Source organism: Necator americanus, chromosome IV (genome assembly GCF_031761385.1).
Source record: "Necator americanus strain Aroian chromosome IV, whole genome shotgun sequence".
NCBI lineage: Eukaryota > Metazoa > Nematoda > Chromadorea > Rhabditida > Ancylostomatidae > Necator > Necator americanus.
Window position 1 is genome coordinate 23,157,699 of NC_087374.1, and position 23,510 is coordinate 23,181,208.

Sequence of the window (23,510 nt, forward strand, 5' to 3'; positions counted from 1 at the left end):
GCGTTTGGAGGGGTATCCAAATCCACGTTGCTTATTATCGTAAAGAACCCACTTTTTATCCACAGTTATAAAACGACTAAGAAAGTATTAATTTTTTGACCAAATCCAAAGGTTAGAACACGTGCTGTAACGTGCCAGACACTGCTCTTTGGTCAGCTCGTGAGGCATCCACTTTGACATCTTCTTCACCTTGCCAAATTCCGCCAAATGTCTAACTACTGTAGTATGATGTATTTCTGCCAGGTCTTCTGTCAACGTCCGTGTGTTAGTCTCCGGATTTACTACCACGGCTCTCTCCAGATCTTCATTATCAAGTGACGAGCTGTGGCTGCAACCCGGTTTTTCTTCGAGATCAAAATCGCTAGAAGGAAATTTTTTAAACCAGAGCTGCTCCACTGTCCGTTCGCAAGGACAGTCTGACCCAATATCCCTGCTAAGGTTACGAGATGCTTCTGCCGCGGTGTGTCCCAGTTTGAATTTGTATAGCATGATGACTCGATAGTTGCTTCGGTTCATTATTTTCCAGAGCTCTGGAAAAGACCGGCTGGAAAAATTAGAGCGACAGCTTTATATGCGTTTGAAAGAGCTGAAAAAAAAATCTACAAAACGGTTTGTGTGGTTCGTCTTGAGACCAAATAATTTAGGATAAATAATTGTTTTATTAGCACATACTTCGAAACTGGAACTAATTTTGCACCAACCTAATAGATGGAACTGATCCGCTAAACGGACGCGCACACACGTCACAGAGGAATCTCAAGTACTGGACTCAACAGGGGGGAATTCCAAGATAGCGCTAGCTCAAGGGATAGTGAAATTAACAAAAATCAAAAGTAATTCGTTAAAAAGTTCGTATCGAAGATAGCGGGGTCGGAAGAGGAAGGTCACTGACACTGAAGTTGAGAGATCAAAAACACATCCTTCTTACTTGTAAAACACTGTAAATGTCGGCTGTCATGTAAAAAATACCAAACGACGATTTGAACGACCATTCAAGTTGTATGGATGAACATTTCTGAGGACACCTTTGGAATGCAGAAGGGCATTTATCCACGAAACCATCCATCAAATTTCTGGTTTTTTCAACCAGGTGTTCTATCAAAACATCTATCCTGGCGACAAGGAATTTCGTCAAAGCGATTCCAGTTGAATGATTGGAAATTTCAACCAAACCAGTGGACGGATGAGAACTTTGGAAGAATGGGATCTCTTTGAACACCTTTCAATGATCATTTAGTTCTCTGAAAAAATTTACCTTGGAAATGATGCTTTGGAACAGAACTTAGGGGAGTATACATAAGGGGAACGTCTTTGTGATTTCAGTAGTACATCTTGGGCCACTAGAGCACACTTACCTCTCCTGTTTTCACCTGTGCTCAGAAATTTCTTCAGAATTAAAAAAAATGCCTTGACGAATATTAGTCGGATGCTTGCCTGCTGTTAAGCTGAGAGATCATGTGAACTATCAATAATTACGAAATTGTATTCATAAGATGACCAGAAATATTTTTAGTACATTACTAAGAAAAAAAAAGAAACATAAAATAAAAAGGGGGAAAACACGAAGGAATGGGAAGAGATGAACTTAAATGATACATGCCACAGTCCAAAAACTGCTTGAATTGCACTTTATCAGCGCAATTGACAGCACGACGAAACCAGAAGTACATGCCGCCACATTCTGTGCTTCATGCATTCACGATGAAAACGTCAGATATGATTGAATAGATGGACGAATTTTTATGAGGTAAGGAGGAGAAAATTGCAATGCTGCAACTGTTCAGTAGAAGTAGACTGAAATACACGGAATGCTACACGCTTGAGAAGGCAATGAGAGCATCGCAGTTCGTACACTCTCATGTTTAGATTGGATTTCGGACAGTTTGATTCGCAATTATTTCCGATTTAACAAGGAATATGATATATAATAGCAGGAGAATAGTGGAAGAACGAAAAGAACCATACTAAGATCAAATTCCGGGAGAACCAGAGAAGGAAGGAGACACATTTAAGGGGAACTATCCTCCCAGAAAATATATTAAAAGCCGCACATGGAGTATCCTCCCAGATTTTTCAAAGCTATAATTCACCTTCCAAAACGTTGGAGAGCAACGCACTGGAGCAACAGATAAGAAAATTTATGATTCATATATTGACGATGATTGGATCTCTTATAACGATCATTTTCCTCAGAATTTTTTTCTTTCTCTCTCCTTTTAAGGATTTCAGCGCAATGCTGTGGTGAAGGCTGTCAATGATGTCATCGTTGACGATTCCTATTTTTAAACTGAAACGGACTAATTGCAGACAGGTCTCGAAATTAATCTTCAATGAGAAGGAACTGTATATATTAGAAAAAAATGAGTAAAAAAATAAGAAGAAATCTCCGAAAAGGTAAAATCAAGACGTATCGTCATTGCGAACGCAGGATGAGATTTAGCAGAGATTTTTCTCTTTCTACAAGACTGATCATCTAGAGCAATGTTTTTCCAGAGTTGCTGACGAAAAATGTAGCAAATCGACACGAACGATCAAACGATTTTGCCGAATAAAATACACAAAATATTTTGGTTCTCAGATTTTCTAAAAAAATAACTGACTTCTAGAAATTACATGATTTTTATTCCAATGATCGGAGAGTTCTGTACTTAGCTTGAATTTGTTGGGAAGTTGCACAGAGTTCGAGCTTCGGGGCTGAGCACTAATTGGTCTAATTTACTTAGAACCGTTCCTCTCCATAGCAGCTACGACACCTACAATGTAGTGTGAATGTAAATACTGCAGGGAAGGTCCTAAAGCGAAAGATTCAAAAGTACATGGTTATCAGTCAAGCGAAAATAAACTTATACCGGTTTATTCGTGTAATCTATGAGTAAGATATTTCTCTGAATCTTAAATAAATATTTCTGCATATCTTTTCAGAGGAAAAAAGAGGAAAAGGAAAAAAAAACTAAAACGCAGACTCTAGAACTTATAAGAATCTTCACCCGTACAAATTTCGCGAAACCGAATAATAAAATATTGTTATAAATGATACATTAATACAACGGAAGGAGAGTGCAGCTTGAGGTATTTTTGACACAAAGGATTTGCTGTACGCAAATATATGAAAAAACAAGATTTACCACGTTAACATGAACTTAACAGAAACTTTTTTCAAGTAGTTGCTTAGAGAAACGTCGACGTAAACAAAATACACTAAACGCCCATTTATTCAATCGTATCCAATGGAGCAGTGAGAGATTTGAATGTGTGAAAATACCGTTCATAAAAATACGATTTGTAAACGGGAATTAGATCGTAGTAAGCAAGTCCTCATATGATGCTGGGTGAAGAAGAAACAAAGCAAGGTCCTCCTCATTTGTCCCCACAAACACGATGAGAAAGGAGGCATATTAGAAAAGCAGCGAGTTGGTTTGGTGAGCACGCAGCTGAAAATCGTTTATTTCATAGGGAATACTAGATTCGAGTCCTGTAAACATGCTAAGAAGAACGTCGTCAACGAGGCAAGTTCCCTTCTTGACGGTAAATGAAATTGCATAGCGAAGCATACAAATTCGGCACTTGTCGTATTCAAAAGAGAATAGGCAGCAGGCAAAAGGTGCGTTGAGTACACTTTGCATTATAGATGAACAAACGAAGGGCGGTTTTCGAGAACCGAGGGAGCTATGGGAATACTGCGCCCAGAATACGAATAGCCCATCGCATCGCGAGTATAGAAAAGCTACCCTGCTGAAAAAACTGCTCGCATTAATCGTATTTCAGATACTGTCTTTCAACGGATGGTTCTAGCACCAAGATGGAATCATGAAAAGACATCAGGTAGACAAATGTCTGGATGTTTGGCAAAGAAATTCCCAAAAAAAAGTGAAATACTTTGCTTCTATTCTATAACTGCCCATTAATTGATTCGCAATCCGTTATGAAAATATCGATGCCTACAGTATCCCTATCCTAATGGATTGCACTAAATCACGGGATTTCCTTAGCCTAGGATTGGGATTCAGGATGTGCACTTAGTACCTTCATGACAAGCTCATAGAAGAAGTGATAAATGGATTACCCACAGAAGCCGAATGAAAAATTGTCTGCAGAAAATTTTGCACAGGTTCATGGTAGTCCAAAATGTTATTAGCAGGCACTTCACAACTCTTCGTTTTTACTAAAACATAAAAAGCTGCATGTTTTTTTTTCAATAATTTTGGGCTATCTTTAGGAGCAATTCTAATAAAAAGTCAAATCATAGACTCATAGAAATCCTTGGAACGCACCAGGATAAAAAAAAACAAAACATCAAGTAATGTGAAACATGTCTTTCAAAAAAAAATCCTCGTGATGCTTACTCACTATACAAAAAAAAACCAGCTCAGATGGGAAAAGCGCTGCTGTTAGGGTAATTTTAAACTTTTTGTAACATTATATTTGTTATTACCTCGGTACTCTTAGTAGTAATCATACAACGTTCTGGACATTCACAATACGCGTTTTTCTTTAGAAATTGGACACAGTTGAAGGAAGCACATAGGTGGCGGAGAAAAACGTTAAATTGCAAACATTGCAAATTTATTACGTTGCATTCTATATTTCTTTTTCCAAAAGAGAGGAAATTTCCTCTAGATTAGCAAAAAAAGATACAGCCTTTCTCTGAAATTAACATGAAGTCAATTAAATTGTCAAGGAATTTTTAAGCATCAAAGTTTTGAAAACGTGTAAAGTCGGTCGGAAGAGCTAAACTACATAATGTCTGGAACCAAACGAGAACAGATCGAAAAAATGACTATGGAAATGAGGAGCGCAGCCAATTACTGGGGAGCGATTCAAAAACGGAAACGACATTTTCTAGGAACGGAACGAAAGAATGGCTTAAAGAATTGCAAATTTTTGGAAAACGTCAAGGACAAAAGAAGTTGTTCAATTCTTTGCAGAAATTTTTCATCAAACCAGTGCAGCATTCATGTGAAGATAAGATACTCCGCTAAGCACCTCATCTAGAAAAGATGATTTCGAAAAGTTAATGTTTTAAAGTTGAGTTTTCCGAATGAATCCATAAATTTAGGAGAGATATGCTGAAATCTAGAACGGGAAAACTCTACCATTTCAAAGATCAGTCCCGCTGAGTGTGAGTTCAGCTCACGACTGTGCATCCAAAAGTAAGTGAACGTTGAAGTGAACGTAAACGTTGCTTACACAACTATTCGACGCAAAAGTAACAATGAATAGCCAAGCGAGTTTGTGAACGAAGAGGAGTCACCCGAACAGCTTTTACTCTACGCTTGTACTTAGTAATCAGACTGTAAGGTGAAAGAAGGTCAACGTATCGCGGGTGTGAATGCGAATCGGGCTGTCCTGACAACTGGAAATTCAAAACCAGGTGAGCGTGACGTTAACTACGAAGAAGGCGATGTGTTCTCTTCGGTGCGAAACACATAACAAGCGACAGTTGTCCTTAGTCGTCAGGGTGCCAGCTTCGCCGACAACAGCGACTCAATAAAAGGTTTTAACTGGGAATTTACAGTGAACACTCGAATAGGCTGTACGTTGCACGTAAAAAGAACTATAAAAGAGCAGTAAAAAAGGAAGTTCACTCCAATCTCCAGTCAATAATGAGCTCTAGAATGACATTTGAGTTTAGCTACAAACTGGACTCTATCCAGAGGAATATTCGTAGAGCTACACCAGGAGTTAGAAAAATTTCTCTTCCATTTTTTCTGCCCACTTCGCACTAAAGAGATTCTAAAGAGGATCCAGGAGATTTAAAAAGGATGAAAAGAGAAATGTTCTTACAGACCTTTTTTGATGACAGAGGCGGAGTTGCGCTCCTATCGGACGAGTTGTCATGTCATTGTGCAATTGGTAGCAAGAAAAAGCCAACATATGTACATTTTTTAGGTAATCATATGATCGCACAAAGATACAACAAAGCAACCTCTCATCTAGTTCCGCTTAAAAAAAAGCTCTAAAATGACATGACATAAAAATTAGCGGGGAGACAGGATGAAGGAAAAAATCCTATCAATTCAAGTAAAATGAGAAAAGAAGCAAAATAAAGAACGACTAATAAAACTAAGTGCGTTATGAGGTCGAGACTGATTTGAGAGAAAAAGTAAACAAGTACTCGGCAATAATTCCAACTCCGAGAGAAAACTTCTCGTAGGAGTAATATAAAAATTATTGAATACAGTACTAACATGTGAAACTCCAATTTAAACCTGGTTTGAAACACTAATTTAAATCTTTGTGCACATCGTCTTGTGTCAAAACCTCAATTTCCAAACAGAAAAGAAAGGTGTTTCAACGTAACCCGCTTTTATGAACAGTTGAGAAATTGATAAAAGGTCATCTGTTTAATGAAAAAGATAAAAAAGATCAGGTCTCTCAATAATTCTGAAAAATTTTGCTTCGAAGACTCGGGATTATTATCAGTCTATGGCTGGGGGCTATTTATGTCAATTAAAACTCGTTGGAAAATAAACAACTTTCATATTTTGGTTAGTTAAGATCCAATCATCTTTAGCGTTCTTAGACGTTTTTAACTAGTTTGGATAGTGTTCCTTTATCCAAGAACTAGGCAAATCTTATCCAAGACCGATAACATCCTTCCTGTGATTTCAGCACTGCGGCCGCATTAAGTAGTTGGTTGCGAAGTGAAAAAAGTAGGAAAATGCAAACACTCTTTCAGATTCATAATAAAATATGATCTGGAGGAAGTGATGGTGAGCTGTGGACAGCAAACCAACGGAAAAAACCAAATGGAAGAAATAATTTGTAAAGTATGTAAAAAGATGGATGACAACCGTTGAGAGACATTTATACGATTTGAGTACTTCAGAATGAAAAACCTTCAAGATAAACAATAATCTGGATGTGACAGCAAAATAATCCCAATACGGTATTGCATACACGAAAACCATGAAAACACGATGGCACAGTGTGGCGAACCTGTGGATACATTTGAGGTCGAACAAAAACCAGCCGGTTCTGGTTTGTTCCCAATCAACAAACCAGTTCGTCTACACAAAGCAAATACATGACCGAATAGAGTTTATTGTATTGCCATTGCCAATCTTGTGACACTTTTACGATGTGAAAACAACGAAAAATGTTCAACATATGTTTCTAAATGCTACGCAACCATTTCTACGTTTATAGCGCGCTGCAAATGTCACAGGAAGGAGTCGGTCGTACATATTATAGAAGAGTCCACTTCTCACTTTACAGTGGTCAAATAAGTGTAGAAGCACGTTGATGGAGGTGAATATGCATAATTTTGAAGCAAAGCAAGAAAGAAAGGATGAGTACATTTTTTGCACTACCTCAGCTTCTTGTTGGATTAACAGACCGTAGAACCCATAATAATATAAAACAATTGACGTGAAACTACAAAAGATGACAGGGACAATGTTTATTTCTAACACATGGGCGGAGTAGTAACCAAAAATAAATCAATCAATTTGTATACAAATCATTAAATTGCTCGCATTCGCAGATAGAATAACACAAGGTAATAATGTTCCCAACGAAGCTGAGAGAATTATGTACGTCCGTGAATAGAGAATTACGGATTGGGCTTGGCAATCTACAAACCATTATGATCCTTCACTTGCTATTTCGAATGAAATGAACAGAAAATAGGCACCTTGGCTGGATAGGTTGTTGCACCAATCTATTGAGGCTTCCCTTGCTATTATTATTATTACTGTTTTGAAGCATTTGAGACTCGAGAAACTGGATGAACGAGCAAAAAAGGGGCGTCTCTGACGAAAGTTCATGGTACAAGCTTCTGTTCAGAAAAAAGCTACTCAATAAAAATTGGAAACATAACAAAAAGGTGTCAATCAAAAATGAAAGGCGCCTAAGGAAAGATTATTATTGTTTATAGCACGATCGTATCCATCAGAATCGATAGAGTAATTTTTCCAACGTCACCTTTTTATCGCATTGCGGTCGTTTGCTCACTGATGCGGGCAGAACATCCAGTGTGGTTTGCGTTCCCGAAAACGGGTTGAAAACCTTTTCGCAAATATTTTGAATTTCTGCACAAGGTTCTAAAAAAAGAGTGGATAGTGATTTTGGGAATGGAACTGGTGAAAGCGAGCGACTGGCGTCGAAACATGAAAGAAATTTGACCTGTACATTAAGGGGAGCATAAGATTTATTTACATAAAGTTATATCTAACCAAAATCCCAACTATTCCCTCGACACAAAAATAAACTTTCGACAATAGAATAATAGGTGAACTAGTGGGTAAAAAAACTGCTTGAGACTGATTCTATTTCCAGTACTTAACCTTAATTCTAATATTTATTACTATCTTACTATTTTAAGTTTATTTTTTACTTTGGTTTTGAAGCAAACAACGAAGAGGTGGCTACTCTACAATTTCACAAAGTGTGGAAATAATTACAACGCAAGCAGAACGGGGCAGGTGAAAACTACACTTTTCAGAGAAATAATTTTCCAGTTCACCGCTTTCTACCTCAAAAAAACCGGCTATTTAATTTCAAGCCATGAAATCAAGAGATATCATCAGATACTAAGATATCATTCCATATTAGTCTAAGGAAATAAATAAGTAAATATGCAGTAATTCAGCAAACAGCGATCCAAAAAGTCCGTTCAGAGAACGCGAAGAAAAGAGAAGCATGAAATACCACAGTGAACTACGCGGACGATTTCGCGGCAGGATCCGTACCACAAAGAAGCAGTTTGTTCGGATAATAGCGGAAAAAGTGGAGCGATCTCAGAGAAGTATGAAGCCATCCCACAATAAACTATATACTAACACCCCTATAATCGAATGGAATGCTAGCCAATGGTTCCAGTGGTCGGAGGAATCTCGTCCGTGCTGATGCATTGCCATCTCATCAGCTGGGCGGATCTCGTTCCTTCTTGTTGTTCTCGACTGATGTTGATGGAGCAAATGATGAGGTCTCGGCGACCAACAGCATCAGGAACCACCAACGAACGAGAAACATACACGAAACTATAAAGTCAGACACTGTTACATGATCGAAAAACAAAACAACGATGATTTATTGGAAAGAAGAAAGGCGGAACATAACGCCATGGCATGGCAACGTGAAAATGTCCAGAAATCGATTTCGATTGTGATTGCGAGTGTTCACAGGCGGAATTGGCTATTTCCGATAATTTCAGGATCGGGTCGTCATGCACGACATCACAAAATAGCATCATACTGAACAAGATGACGTTCGGAGAGAAATGCATATTGCATTTCCATGAAATGTTACATTTGAAGAAAAAGTTGGGTAAAAATAGGAAAAGAGGGCAACGTAGCAACAAGATGCAAAAAAAGAGAAGCGATGACATATGACTTACTGCAGTGGTGCAAAAATTTACCAACTTATTTAATAACTTGTTTGTTTACTTAGTTCTTTATCTTCTATCTTGTCATAGAAAGATGAAACAGATAATTAACTTAATCAAAACAACGAGCTTATTTGAAATATTTGTGCCAACGAGAAAAAAAGCACGGAAGTAAGCTATCAGAGTGATCGTAAGCCATACAGTAATGCAGCGGCTATCCTCTTGCGAGTGTGATAATATCCGTAGCGAGCATAAGCAGACAAGTAAGCAAACAAGCAGAAATATTTACTACTGGAGATTAAAAAACATTTGGATAAATCCTTTGCTGCAATTTTTATCGTCGCAAGCGTTCTGTCTTGACTAAGAGCTCAAATCGTTTAATCACAGCGTAGTGATGTTCGAACCGAAGATCGCACTGCGATAAACCTGCTAGGAATGGAAAAACAAGTTGGTTTAAGAGCATATGTGAGGGCGAAAGTACAAATTATGTCAAATAATATTGGGTGGAGTAAAAAGTTTTGAGCGTTTTTTTTTTCGCTTTATTTCGGCGATGAAATCAACAGAGTTATGAGTAACCGATTTAGATCAAATTTGCGCCGTTTTGTTGGATAACTTTTGTTTATTTTGATGGGACTTTCATAATTCCGCAATCGAATAAGTCCTCGTCTTTATTGGCACAAAACTTGACCACGTCGTTTTCACGAGCCTCCGCAAATGGATACGAAAGATCCTCCCATCCAAGCTCTCGGAGCTCGTAAAAAATGTTGCTCCCTGGCGAAATCTTGATGGAACACAGCACCTTTCCTGCTGCCCAATTCTGGCCGCTTCTGGTCGACTGCCAGCTTCAATCTGATCAGTTACTGACAAAAGAAGTGCGAATTGAGTGTTTGGGCCGATGGGAGGAACTCATAGTGGATGTTTCCCTTTCAATCTCACCAAACTCGCACCAAAACCTTCTTGGCTTGACGATCTTTTGAGCCGGCGCTCCGCGATTGGACCACTTTCTTTTTCCGTTTTTGTTCTTGTAGTGTCACCTTGAAATCGGTGTATAGTACGTATAATCCGATGTGATGTTTACACAATCAGATATGTTTCAGTGAAGACAACTAGCGAAAACACCCAGACATTTTTAGTTTATCTAATGTTATTATAATGTTTTAATAGTGGACAAGTAATATAAAATCGCAGAAAGCAATAAGGAAAATTATTTTCTACGTTAGAAAAAGATAAATTTAGAAAAAGTAAATGTAAAAGTAACGTAAAAGTAAAGGGAATGAAGAAAGAAGAAATAGGGCAGATAACAAAGTATTTTAAGCACTATAGGAAGAAGACAAGTGAGATGTTCTGAGATTCCGAATTTCTGAGTGTGAGGAGTTCATTTTCAAAGTCTTAAACTAACTAGAGGACTAAAGAAAATTATGAGAAAAAGGAATTTCAAAAATGAAGGGCGTCCATACATGTGATGTTCTCAAGAACATAGGAAAAAAAATGACTAAGATTAATGGAAAGTAAGAGCCTCACGAGCAGAACCGCCAGCATAGTAGAGTGATTTTACAAAAGAAAGGAACTCAAGGAAAAGATATTTTGTGAGTGCATAAAATGTTTGAAGAGGGAATGACTAGGCGAAGGGGAAACATTGACAAATTTTCAAGAGAGTTAGCGAAAGATGCAGACACAGCGGTGGCAGGAATTTTTTTCGGATGAAACGAGAGACATAAAACTGCCAAAGACGATTCAGAAAAGTGTCATAAAAGGAAAAATGATAAGAAAACAAAGATGGGCAGAACGCAGTTGTGAATCAACGGTGCGTAAGCACTGCAAAAGTCATATTCAGCAAGAATCGTCTTTGTCTTTCAAGCTGTTTGAAGAATTTGAGTTTGAAGACTCACAGAGAATACAAATTTCTGAAAGGAAAAGCTATGTGAACTGGAAATATGAGTTCTGTAATGTTTTGGAGTATAAACAGTACAGTAAAGATGCACTTATGATGCATAGACGTTCGATCAACAGGCACCCTTGTAGGTTCGCCAGCTTCTGACGTCTGTCCGACGCCAGATGCTGTCCTTGCAGCGGCAGACGTTCGTCCAACCGTTCGTAAAACGTGTGCGGGGAACGGCTTGGAGAAACGGTAACGTTCCATCATCGGCTTTGCAGAGGCCCTTATATAAAGAAGGATTTTTTGCCGTTATACGCCCACATGGCGCAAAAGTGGAACCTACACTGACTAAAGTGTTTCCCTCTACGTCATCTCTCTACGTCACTGCCCGCAAAAAGTAAAAGCGCTAGACTAACGCTCAAAGAACGAAAATAGTATTTCATGGTCCAGTTATTCAGAGTTTAACTCAACTTTTTCAAGCCTTAAAACCTTAAAAATTAAGTAAGGACGGTTGAGAAGATATGATGGATTTAGAAATGGATGATACCTTACACAGTAATAGTTCAGCCAAGATTTTTCCACATTTTTTTCCTGTATTCACAAAATAGAAAGAGTGTCTTCATCCCAGGGTTAATAGTTTTTTTATTAGAGCACACAAATCCTACGTTGTGATTTAACTCCAACCCCAAGCGCCGCTGGTCTTTTCAGGTAGCGCTCGCCTGCTCGTCTGGCATAGTTCGAAACGTTGAGTGAGTAACAAAATTCCTCATCCCTAGATGTGTAGGCCGTTTTCCAGAGGTGTTGTGGACAGTTTTAGTGCGAATATTCTTGGTACATAATTCTATGCAAAATAGTTTTCTTAAAGGTTATTTGAGGAGCTAAATCAACGTCCTTAAGATTAGATTAATCTGGGAAAGGTTAACATTTTTACATAGCAATGGTAATTACACGAGAAAAGGACAAAGGATGTTAAAAATATGAGTAATGATTATATTTCAATAACAAATAAACTAAAAAAATTTACAAGTGTATTGCTTAAGGTACTAATCATGTTTTTATTTTTTTGCTAGATATGAAGTCCTGCAGATTTCTTAGTGCTAAATCTTTTCCGAAACGGAATAGAAAGAAACTTTAGCCTCGTAAGGTGAAAATGGCGCAAATATCAAAATATCCAACGGAACCGGTTCAAAATTCCTTCACTTGTATCGGTTCTGCTGGATGCGCTAAGAAAACTCTACGAATAAGAAATATGTTTTGGGTGCGAAGCAATTTATAGGTGTGAAGATGAGAGATCCACAATGCAGCAGAGAGCGGTACGATTGTGTGGACGAGCTAGTTTTTTCCCTGTTTCCACATTGTCCGGTTCTTCCGGAAATTATTCCAGATAAAGGAAAAATTTGAAGACAGGATTAAGTGACAATATTCAATGTTTGCTGTCACGTTTTGGTTCTTCTTGAAACAAATTCTTGAAATTGAAGGACATTGAGTATTTGCATTGACCTTATGAAAATCTATAAATTTCTAGGATTAGAAGAAAAAGGAAGTACTGTTTCCTCTCTTCACTGCAAAAGAAATAGTGCCAATAACAAGTTTTCTTATTAGCTTGCAAAGTCGTGGAATATGTTTCAAAAAGTTCCATTGCATGTTCAAACATTTAGCTGGGGAATGGGGGAGGGGGTAGTTAAGGAAAAACAACACTCACATGGGAGGAAATAGCTGTGATTGCGCAGAAGTCGCACGCTAAATCGGGGTTAATCACCGAGTAATGGCGCGTCCTTGTGCTGTCAGAGTCCAGTCGGTCTCACCGAATTCCCCAACCTCATCAGGTTGTCACATTCGCATGGCACTGCTTTACTTCGGAAGAAAGAAAGGAGTTCACAAATTGTCAAGCTTTCACACCTTTTCTTTCAGGAAAAAAGGCATTTGTGGTTTTTCTGGACTAGTTTGGTGTCTTTGTAAGTGATTCTGACTGGAAATTTTTCCAACAACTGTTCACTGTGAGCTCAAATAAACTCGGGTGTTTGTTAGTTTACACAGAGACGTATTTTCAAAGAAACGTCTACAGATAGTTATTGGCCGCATACTAAAGAAACCCAGTAATTGATGACTGCAGCATGCAATTTTCAAAGATATTTCCACAGAGTTAACTCGAAGCTGCTTGTGCGTGTCTCACCAATATGAATAAAGGGAAAATTCCATCAATTTCGTTGAAATTCCAAATTCTATGTAACGGTTGCGCAAATTTTTTCCCCCTGTCAATGAAGATTTTGAAAATCTCCCAATATTTTCCACAAGGCAACTAAAAGTCAACATTCGATTCCTATTCGCCCCTGTTTTTGATTTCTTTTAAGGCATGCCTTTGAGATCTAAAATAATTTGTGAAATTGTCCATTCGCTGGATAGTTGTAGAAGAAATCAGATTTTGAGCATCTTGAGGTGTAGCTGAGCGATGTTTCGCATATGCTGTAAAAGATAGGATTTTGTGGGTGTCAAGTTTTAGAGTTAAAGTTGTTGTTGAGTGTTTTAAAGTTTTAGAAACACAAATGATCCAGACGAACGCAGCTGTATGTTCGGTCGCACTTTCCTATGAAGAAAGCACTCGAAACTCCAGCAAATAGAAAGAGAAACTTCTCAAAAATGGAAAATAACTCGAATACACTAAGCATTACCGATAGCAAGGAGCAGATTCCACAGGATAACCCGCAAGGCGGCTGACTTCGCCAGTTGGAGCGCCAGGATGCTCGAAGCGAAGCAACAGGCGAAGCGGTACAAATCCGACTGTTTTCCAATTCCAGTCGTGTTTCGCCGGAAAAGTTCATTAAATGCGTTGAAGCGCGTTTCTGACGCGATGAGGACACGTTCAAACGTGTCAGATGCTGTCAGGAAATGTTCATTTCGGCCGCGACTTCGGACGTAAAATTGGGCGTCGAATTAAGGTTTCGCAGCACTGAGTGCTTAAACATTCATGAGAGCTCGTAAGAAACTTCCGAGCTTCTATTCTCGACGTCCACCGAGCGAATTTATGCTCAACTCCTCTTCGAATCTACTTTCCTTCTTAAAGTCCTTTTATAACACATGTAATTTTCAGCAGAAACAAAAAAAAGCAGGAACAGGTAAAAAGGAGGAAAAAGAAAGTGACGGAACTATGATTTAAAAAAGTTGGAGCAGCTGAACTGATAGAGAATATGAGGAGTAGGTATGTAGGTTTAGGAGGTCTATTCTCGAAAAAAAAAGAAAAACAGAATTGTGATTTTAGGGAATCATCGAATAGATTAAGTGTCACAATGCAATACAAAACTGAGAAACATTAACTATTCATGGAAAATTGAAATGACGCGAAGATTGAGATTATTTATATACATCGTGCAGAGCATAATAGTTTGAAAAGAATTTTACCAAAGCAGTTCAACAGTTTAAAAAAAACAAAACACAGAAGAAAGCAGAGATTTTATTAATAAATTAGGAGAGATTCTGTGTCCTCATGGTTAATTTTCAACATCATACATTTCATACAATCATGTAAATTAAACGAGAAAGAAAAAATTCGTGGTGAACTGCCAAACTTTTTCGCTCTTTGTAGACTCAGGCATTGAAAAAAAAAACCAGAAAAACTCAGAAAAAAAAATTAAACTCACAACATCTGGAGACGATGGTAGGAGTCCACGACGCACGCCAAATACACGCAAAGACAGCGCAATTGATTTGAACTTCATTTCGGTCTCTACCGTCTTCTGTAGATCATCTGCAACAGAGTGTAGATAGGCAGATCACGGTGCACGGTTGCAATTTGAGCGAACACGAATTCGAATTACTTGAATTCACAAAAAACCTGATATAAAAGGTAAATCATCAATACGATCTAGTGAAAGAATAAAAGCAGGAAAGACTATGAAATACTAGAAGTAGAAAAAAACTCTGACAGTTCAGAACGCGCTCGTGAAGTCATATGCAATTTCAAGGACGATTAAAAAAATACCAAATAAATGAACAAAACACACTTTACAAGTAAGAATATAGTGTTAGAATTGTTTTCATCGAGAAATGTTTTACGGTGAGATCCCGAAAGAAAGGGAAAACAGGAAGACCTTCAATTCTCAAATATTGGTCAATGATGTAAAACGTTACCGTAACGGTATTTCCACAGCAAGCCTATACGCGTGTAGTACACTATTCAGCGCAATTATAGGTATTGTAACATTACTTTTTCCACCAAAGACAGTAGACAAAGAAAAAATTGTAAATAAAAGTGCGATCTGACATATCAAATCTGAATTCTTTCTTTCGCACTCCCTCTTTTTATTGCTATGAATTTCTGTTTTTTCACAGAAAAAATCAAATTTTCACACTACTTCATTCAATACGTTCGCATACTGCACATAAAACCATAAACACATAAAACCATAAATGAAACCACATAAATCTCCATTCTGTGAGGTAATGTAACCCCACCATCGATAAGTTCACCGAGTCGGTAGGATTCTGGAGCGGCAGCGTCCAGCTTAGTTGCAAGACTACGTACACGCGTATTTTAAACCGCGACTATTTGCTTCAGGAACTCCGCTTTGAAAGCAATCTGAGCGCTGTTTCTTCTAAGGCTCTGAATCCGGTTCCCTTTCCTAGTTCCATTCATTTTAGCACCATTACATGTAGCTGGTGGAAGAATATCAATGACTAACAAAGAACAGAAACGTAAATCGTCTGAGGGAAATTGTGGGCATTCCACATAGTGAGACCGCCGACTCAGTTACATGGAGCAGGTTCTAAATCATACGAGTATGCAATAAAACACCTGAAAGTTTAATTCTTTGGCAGTAATTGGGAGGCGACCGCGACCGACTGCTCTCTTTTTGACCTCCAGAAGTTTCAGTTCGAAGGACTCATGTACACTAATCTTTTGCGGAGAAGCCGCCAGATCACACAAGATAAAAATGTGAATGTCCACTGAATGTGGGTCTGTATCTTTATTTAAAATCTTCTGGTGATAGATAGAAAGTTCCATATTTTCAGATTCTAACGATCCCATAGTAAAAAAAAAGTTGCAAAGATAAGAATAGCTGAAGCAGAAAGAACTTCGCACACAAGAAGCCAAGAAGAGAAGTAGCGTGATTGTTCAAGCGTGGTAGCATGATTCAGGGTTTCGTCCTAGTCGTACAACAAAAATAGAAAGCTACATATTCCTCGAGTGTTCCCAATACAAAAAAAATAAACACTATTAATTTAATATGGAGCCGAAAAGAACCTATAAGTTGAAGAAAACATTATCACAAGGAGAGTAATCTCAAGAGAAATAGAAAAAAGAAAAGTGCCGTCCAAGATTTGCAAATAAAGAGTGAGAACGAAAAAATAAGCAGGAGAATTACGACGAAATTTAAACCGCTATTGTCAAAAATGTTATAAAAGGAGAATATTTTGAATCATGAGTGTATTCACAAACGAAGAGAGTGCGAATTGTCTGGCGTTGTTCAATCTCCTTGGCATACACCAATTCTTTAAGTTCAGAATCGTTCGAGATTTATTAAAGGCATCACCCCACGAATCTGAGCTACTGCGGACTTCGGGTGGAGTATTCGTATACGGTATCGTAGATTATTGAGAGAAGGGTGATTCCGTTCATTTCTCCCTAATTGCAGTAGAAAACGGCCCGGAAGATACGGCTTCGAGCGTTCCGGCGCGCTATTTTCTACAACGAGTTCGATTGGAGCGTGCCAGCCTTGTGCACGCGCCGCATCTTCCGGGCCGTTTTTCACGGCAATTAGGAAGAATTGGACGGAATCACCATTCTCTCCATAATCTATGATCCCGTTTAATTCGTGGGGTGATGCCTTTAATGGATTTCTTGGCTTTTGTTTTCGACCCAGAACGGAAGAAAGACTTGGTTGGCTCAGAGCGGTTTCGAACCACCGATCAGTCCAGTCGCAGTCAAACGCTTTGGTGAAATTCTCAACGTGTATTCCTTGAAACAGTAGGTGAATTCATTAACACAGTCAGCACACAGTTCAGGCCCACACATCCGGTGCAACTCTCGGAATCTTAAATCATAAAAGCATTAAAGGTGCCAGTTTGCATAACCAGGCAACTCGTCACGCCTACGCCTTCGAAGAATCAAAACCGCTCAAAATAAATTGTTTGTCAAGCTATAGTAGGGTCAAAACGACATGAACAAGTACGCAATTGCGTACGCGGCTTCTCTCGAGGCGCTTTGGTGGAGCGTAGCTGGCTAGGAGCGTGGTGAAATCCTTGCTGGCAACACCCACCTGCATGTCCAGAAAAAATATTTGCTCTATACTTCAAAGAACTCGCGAGGAAAATGATTTCACACTTGTTCCTTTAAAATTAGATTAAAATAGATTTAGATCCAAATTCTATCCCGTCATCCTTGTTTCATTTTCAGTGTTTAACTGTTTTTTTTTTGAAATTTTTCTTGTGAGATTTGTTCTCTCCATAAAAGCACTGTAACTTGCCCACTGTGACGTTCCAGGAACGTTCTTTATAACAATATAGGTTTTAGGTTTCATATGAACCAACGCTTGAGTCACATTCCGTTCACATGCAAAAATTAATTTCTTCGTAGTTTTTTTTTTTTTGCAGAACTCCAAATACGTGGAAAATTGTGCGCCAGAAAGGCAAATAGGAATATCTGAAAAAACTATGAATAGGAAGTGTTCAAGACATACAAAAATTTAAAAGCACGGTTCGTGAAATCGATTTACTTCTTACGTTGCGAGCATTTGCGCTGCCTCCATCGCGCCATTTCCAGCGCGTACGCAAATGCACCGCAACTACACTCGTGATTCATGTCATTTTGACCCGACTATAGTACCTGATGAAGAAAGTATTGCATCAGTACGAATGACAATAAGGTGGTTTCATCTTCTATCAAATTCATAGAAGTAAAAGGTAGTATCAAAGAATAAACTGATGCTTTTGTTTCCTAGATCTGTTGCCGAGGTTTCCCATTTTCACTGTTACATTGCCAAACTGCCTCCCCAAAACCATTTGCACTACAGAGAAAAGCCAACATCGAAATTTTCAGGTAAGTTTCACGATTTAGCTCCGAAAATTATTCTAATCTCAAATTTTAATTTAATATGTCACAAACATATTAGGTTAGATTAGATAGATTTAGCAATATGCCGTTATTTTGATGAACAAAGCAATGAAGACCTGAATAATGATTAAATACATACGTGCAATAGTTATAGTCGGGTCACAACGACATGAAGCTCACGGCTTGGATCGAGGTGGGACTATCACGAATTGTGCTGCTAGCAAGGGTCCCCGCTCGATTCTGACCGCTACACTCCACCGCACCGCCAACGATGGAAGAAATCTCCGTAATTTCACATGAGTTAGGCAAAATGATGTAGGTATGGATATGATCTGCTGCTTCAAAAAAATATAGGAATAACTTTAGAAAAATAAATATGCACATTATAGGAAGGTGCAGAATAGGATGCATGCCTAACTGTTTCGAAGCAAATTGTGACAAATCGTAAGATGCAAATCGATTTCACGAACCATACTTCTGAATTTGTGTCTTGAACATAATTTCCTATTCATAATTCTTCACTATTCCTATTTATCTTTCTGGGGCACAATTTTTCACGTATTTTGGGTTTTGCAACCAAAAAACAGCAAAGAGATTGATTTTTGCATGTGAACGGAATTTAACTCAAGCGTTGGTTCACATGAAATCAAAAACCTACATATGTTATTATAAAGAACTTTCTTGGAACTTCACAGTGGGCAAGTCACAGTGGTTTTATGGAGAGAACAAATCTTCGAAGAAAAATTTCAAAAAAAAAAACCTGTTAGACGCTGAAAATAGAAACGAGGATGACGGGATAAAATCTGAATCTAAATCTATTTTAATCTAATTTAAAGGAATCACGTGTGAAAACATTTTCTTGCGAGCTTTTCAAAACGTGGAGCAAGTATTTTTTTCCTTCAAGAATATAAAATAAACAATGAAGAAAACAGGGGGAAAAACAGAAACGGAGATGTTGTACGCGGTAAGATACCCGTTTTCCATTTCGCGGCGGGGGTGTAGAGTAAATACCAGGCGATCTCCAGCACAACTTACGCAAATATACGATACTTATTGCACACGATTTCACACTGATTAATCAGGAATTCTACGGTCTAATTCCGCGTACTTCTCGCATGAACTTGGAGATCTCATAAATTTTACTTTATTAGTACTCAATTTTGTATCGCTGTCTTGAAAAATAGATATCAAAGGCAATAGTTAGTAAGTTAGTAATAACAATAGTTTTAAATTTGTTGAGATCAGCTCACACTTCTCTCGCTAGAGATGTAGTGCTAAGATTAACGTTTATTTATTTATTTGTTACTCATTTGTTAAAATACATACGTCCATAGACCAGGGCCTGTGCCAGAAAATCACACACTTGCCATAGAACGTAATTAAATTATCTATCCCCACAGAGAAATTGGAATACTTGTTGGAAATTTCTGACTCTTTTTCGCAGTTAGCGTGCCACAAACCGCTCCACACAGATCCGAAGCATGGTAGTCACATTCCTAGATGAGCTTTCATAGATCTGCAGAAATTTGGGAAAACAATGCCCGTAGGAACCAAAAAAGCAGTATTCTCGTTTTACCTTTCTTTTGTATTTTGAACGCCTATATCGACAAAAAAGTCCGGCAAGTGTGCGCACTGTTATAGGAATCGAAAGTGAAGCACAACACCTCTCAGCCTATGAGGATCTGTTGATGTGATCCTATTCTAAGCAAACAGGTGCTTTACCTTCGAGTAAAATGCGAAGTAGCGGAATGAGTGAAAAGAGTCTACCTACACCCACAGCAAGTTTTGTTTACATAACGAAAAAACATTCGATGTTATCGAAGGATATGGGATAAAAACCTAGTAAAGGAGGCCAACATTTTGAAAGAGATAATCATTTCTTGATAAAAAAAAAGCATTACGTAGACATGAGGAAATTCCAACAAATATCAGATGAAGGAAGGCAATAGATCGAGTATAATGGAATCTTAATTTCAAGCTGTAGTAACCCGATCCTTTCGAGAAAAGTAATCCAAAAGATATAATATTTAAAAAAGGGACCATCTGAAAATATTGGATAGCAATGACGAGCAGTGAGCAAAGACAATCTGAATACTATGTAAGAAGCTTTTAAGAATCCATGTAAGTTTATTTGAACTGTACATTCAATATGCGGACGAGGAGGGCACCTTATGTATGTTTCCAACACGTTACCTTCCCAGTCGTCTTCCAGTAACGGCACATCTAATTATATTCTATCCATTGCTAATCCTCAGGAGATAACGGTTCCTGGGTCAAATTCGGGCAGATTTCAAAGTCCGTAACGAGGAGAACAAAGCAAGGAGACAACACTATGCGAAAACGAGAATACTGACATATTTGTTGTTCAGGTAGTGACAAAAATAGAGATATTGGCAAAAGGCATCCGGTACAATATTTGATAGCTGAAACTGAAGTAACTTAGAAAATAGAAGAGCGACTTTCGTACAGCTCGCTGACAATTTTCAGAAGTTTGCATCTGAATGCGCTAAAAACGGCCAAGCAGGATGAGCGGCACGCATTTTTGATGGAATGATCGTGAGGAAATCATCTTCTGCAAGTTGCGCAAACGAGAGGAAATTAAACCCATGGAATGCTCTCCAACACACACACACATCTGAGACGAACCACACCACATTCGTCTTTCTGTCTACTTCTGTAGCATAGATGAAATTGGGAAAAACTGCATTAAATGACGTCAATGAACAGCAACAATTATCCTTAATGATGTTATCATATACATATTGTCATAAAGTATTTAAGTGACTCATGATTTTGCCAGCATGTGAGATCAGAGTTAATTATATGAAATAAATTAAGAAATAGATATGCAGTGTAGAGTACCGCAGAACAGCTTCGGATGTAGTATGAGTACTTTGAGGAAAAAATACAAGATTACAATTTAAAAATCAATAGTCGGTTATTTGTATAGTAGAAATAGATAGCATAAAAAGTCAACACTAAGCATTCTAGTTTTGCAACATCCAGAGCTCCTATAAGCACATAAGAAGAAAAAAGACATTTAATCAAGAACTGTAGAACTTACCTTAGGCATAAAGGAAAAACGTTTTGGCGTTAATCAATCCGCTTGGGATGCGCCCCCACGTTCACTTCAATTCAGAATCGTTTGAGGTTTACGAACGTGAAACTGGCCTATAAAGTGACTTGCGGTGGCTAGCCGATGTACCATGTTAGTGTTTTTATCCTCCCAGATAAGTCTGGTACCATTTTGTCGACGCCGGAGGGATGAAAGGCATGGTAAGCACTAGGATTCGAACCTCTGATCGATCGTGCAAGAAGCGGAACCTCTAACCGCTACACAACACCCGCCCCAGAATTTACCTTACTAGAAAATAATAAGAAGAAGTAAGAAATTACACAAACAAATGACCTGACGAATTCTTTCAATGCAAAATCTTTCACCGTAAGGAGTGTACAACAAGTGATTATAGCAGTTCAGTGAGCACAAAAAAAAATTTTAAGGAAAACTAAGAATAAAAACGGTACAAAGAAGAAAATGTGAACTCGACAGTACAGTTTCAATAAAAAAATGAAGGTTCTGCTTCTCACGAACGATTTCTTGTATTTTCGCGATGGTTTTACTATTTTTACTTTTATTTTTTATTCTGCTACTGGTGGAATGCGAGAAATATTGAGCTGCTATGAAGCAAAGATTGAAAAATTTAAATGGATGGCGCAGCACTTTCAGTATGCGATGAGGGCCTAAGTGAGCTAGTCCCAAAACTATCTAAATTCAATATTTTCGAAAATTTATATCCGAGATGTTTCACTCCTATGGAGATGAGCATAAAAATAGCGTTAAAATGCTTTTTTGAAATAATTTTCTATTCTTCTAAACAAAAACGCTTTGTTAATGCTAACTGAGGTCTTTTTCTTACATCAAAATCTGTTATATTCACTGGCACTTTCAATAAGCAGTAGTTCAAAGTTCGCTTTTTTTGTATGAAGCAAAAAACTGCTATAGCACCGGCGCTGATAGAAACTTAGGTGCATTCTTGAGTTAAGGCTTCTATTCACTTAGTTCCTCGACAAATTGCGCTTTTTGATAGAATTCAGACACCGTGCTTCTCTCTCACATGTGAATTGAAACTCCTGGCGGATATTAGTCCTGCCCTCAATTCTAGGGAAAAGGTACGAAATTCGGACGGGGACTTCTTGAAAGCGATTTTTCTCTAAGAAGTGCTGCTGAAAGAAAGGAAAGAACAACACGAAAGCTCTCGTTTACCACAACCATTGAGAACTGTGATTCGGCAATAATTTCCCTATAGATTTCACGTTCAAAAGAAGCCAATGAGGAAACTAGGAAATCAATAGACATATCAGAATAATCTAATTATAAGAGAAATCGTAAAAATAGGATACATGAAAAATTAAGGCCATAAAAGTGCAAGCCATATGCAATATTTCAGCTAAACAAAAACTTCTAATAGAAGAAAACAAAATTCTCTTAAACTTATCTTGGAAAAAAGAATGACATTGACAAAATTCTCATTGAGTCGTGAGGAAAATAAAAAAAAGAAACAAGCTATAAAGAAAAGAAAACTGAACGCTTATAATGTGAGAAACCGCGGACTGAATGAAAATTCAGGTAATGGAAGCCGACTAATTGTTGATAACGCAATGACGGGATGATAAAACTCGGGGCTGATATGAACAGCTGAAAAAAAATCGGGTTTTTAACCGTGCTTTGTGATTCGTATTTTGATCTTCGAAACTGTCAAATGGCGACAGATCAGTAAAATTAGGACTCTACATATATAACAACTACTACGGAAGCCGTACTCACTGCTAGCCAGGGGAAAAACTTGAATCCAATATTACATAGGTGTTGCAGACACAAAAGAAAAGAAGATACGCATCGAGAGGAAAAACGAGAAACTCTTCTGGAACTTGAAAAGGAAGAATTTCTGTGCTCTTTGAGATTAACTACAAACATAGAAGAAGAAACATAGAAGAGTACACATACAAAGTGAATAGTAGTAGGTTATTGGTAAGTAATGAATAGAAAATAAATAAAATAAATTAACCAAACAGGGAGTTTTCTAGGAATCTATGACTATTCATAAGAAGTTTTGTGCGCTCTGGACCTAATTGCATAAAATACGAGATGTGGGAAGTGTATCGATATGTGCGATAAACAAGGAGCAGATAGAATAGATAGCAAAATACGAATGAAATAAATAAATGAAAGAGGAGGGACTTCCTGAGGCTCTTTTCCA

At 38.0% G+C, this 23,510-nt stretch overlaps 1 protein-coding gene across 1 annotated transcript in view; it reads right to left on the bottom strand.

Annotated features, from left to right (window-relative positions):
- RB195_002427 (uncharacterized protein) overlaps positions 1–14,917 on the bottom strand; it is a gene marked incomplete at both ends in the record, with an annotated part of 69,415 nt that extends 54,498 nt beyond the window's left edge. The window contains one exon of the mRNA XM_064199685.1: positions 14,840–14,917. Coding sequence (XP_064055566.1) covers positions 14,840–14,917 — 78 coding nt within the window. The remainder of the gene's footprint in view (positions 1–14,839) is intronic.
- Positions 14,918–23,510: the final 8,593 nt, after the last annotated feature.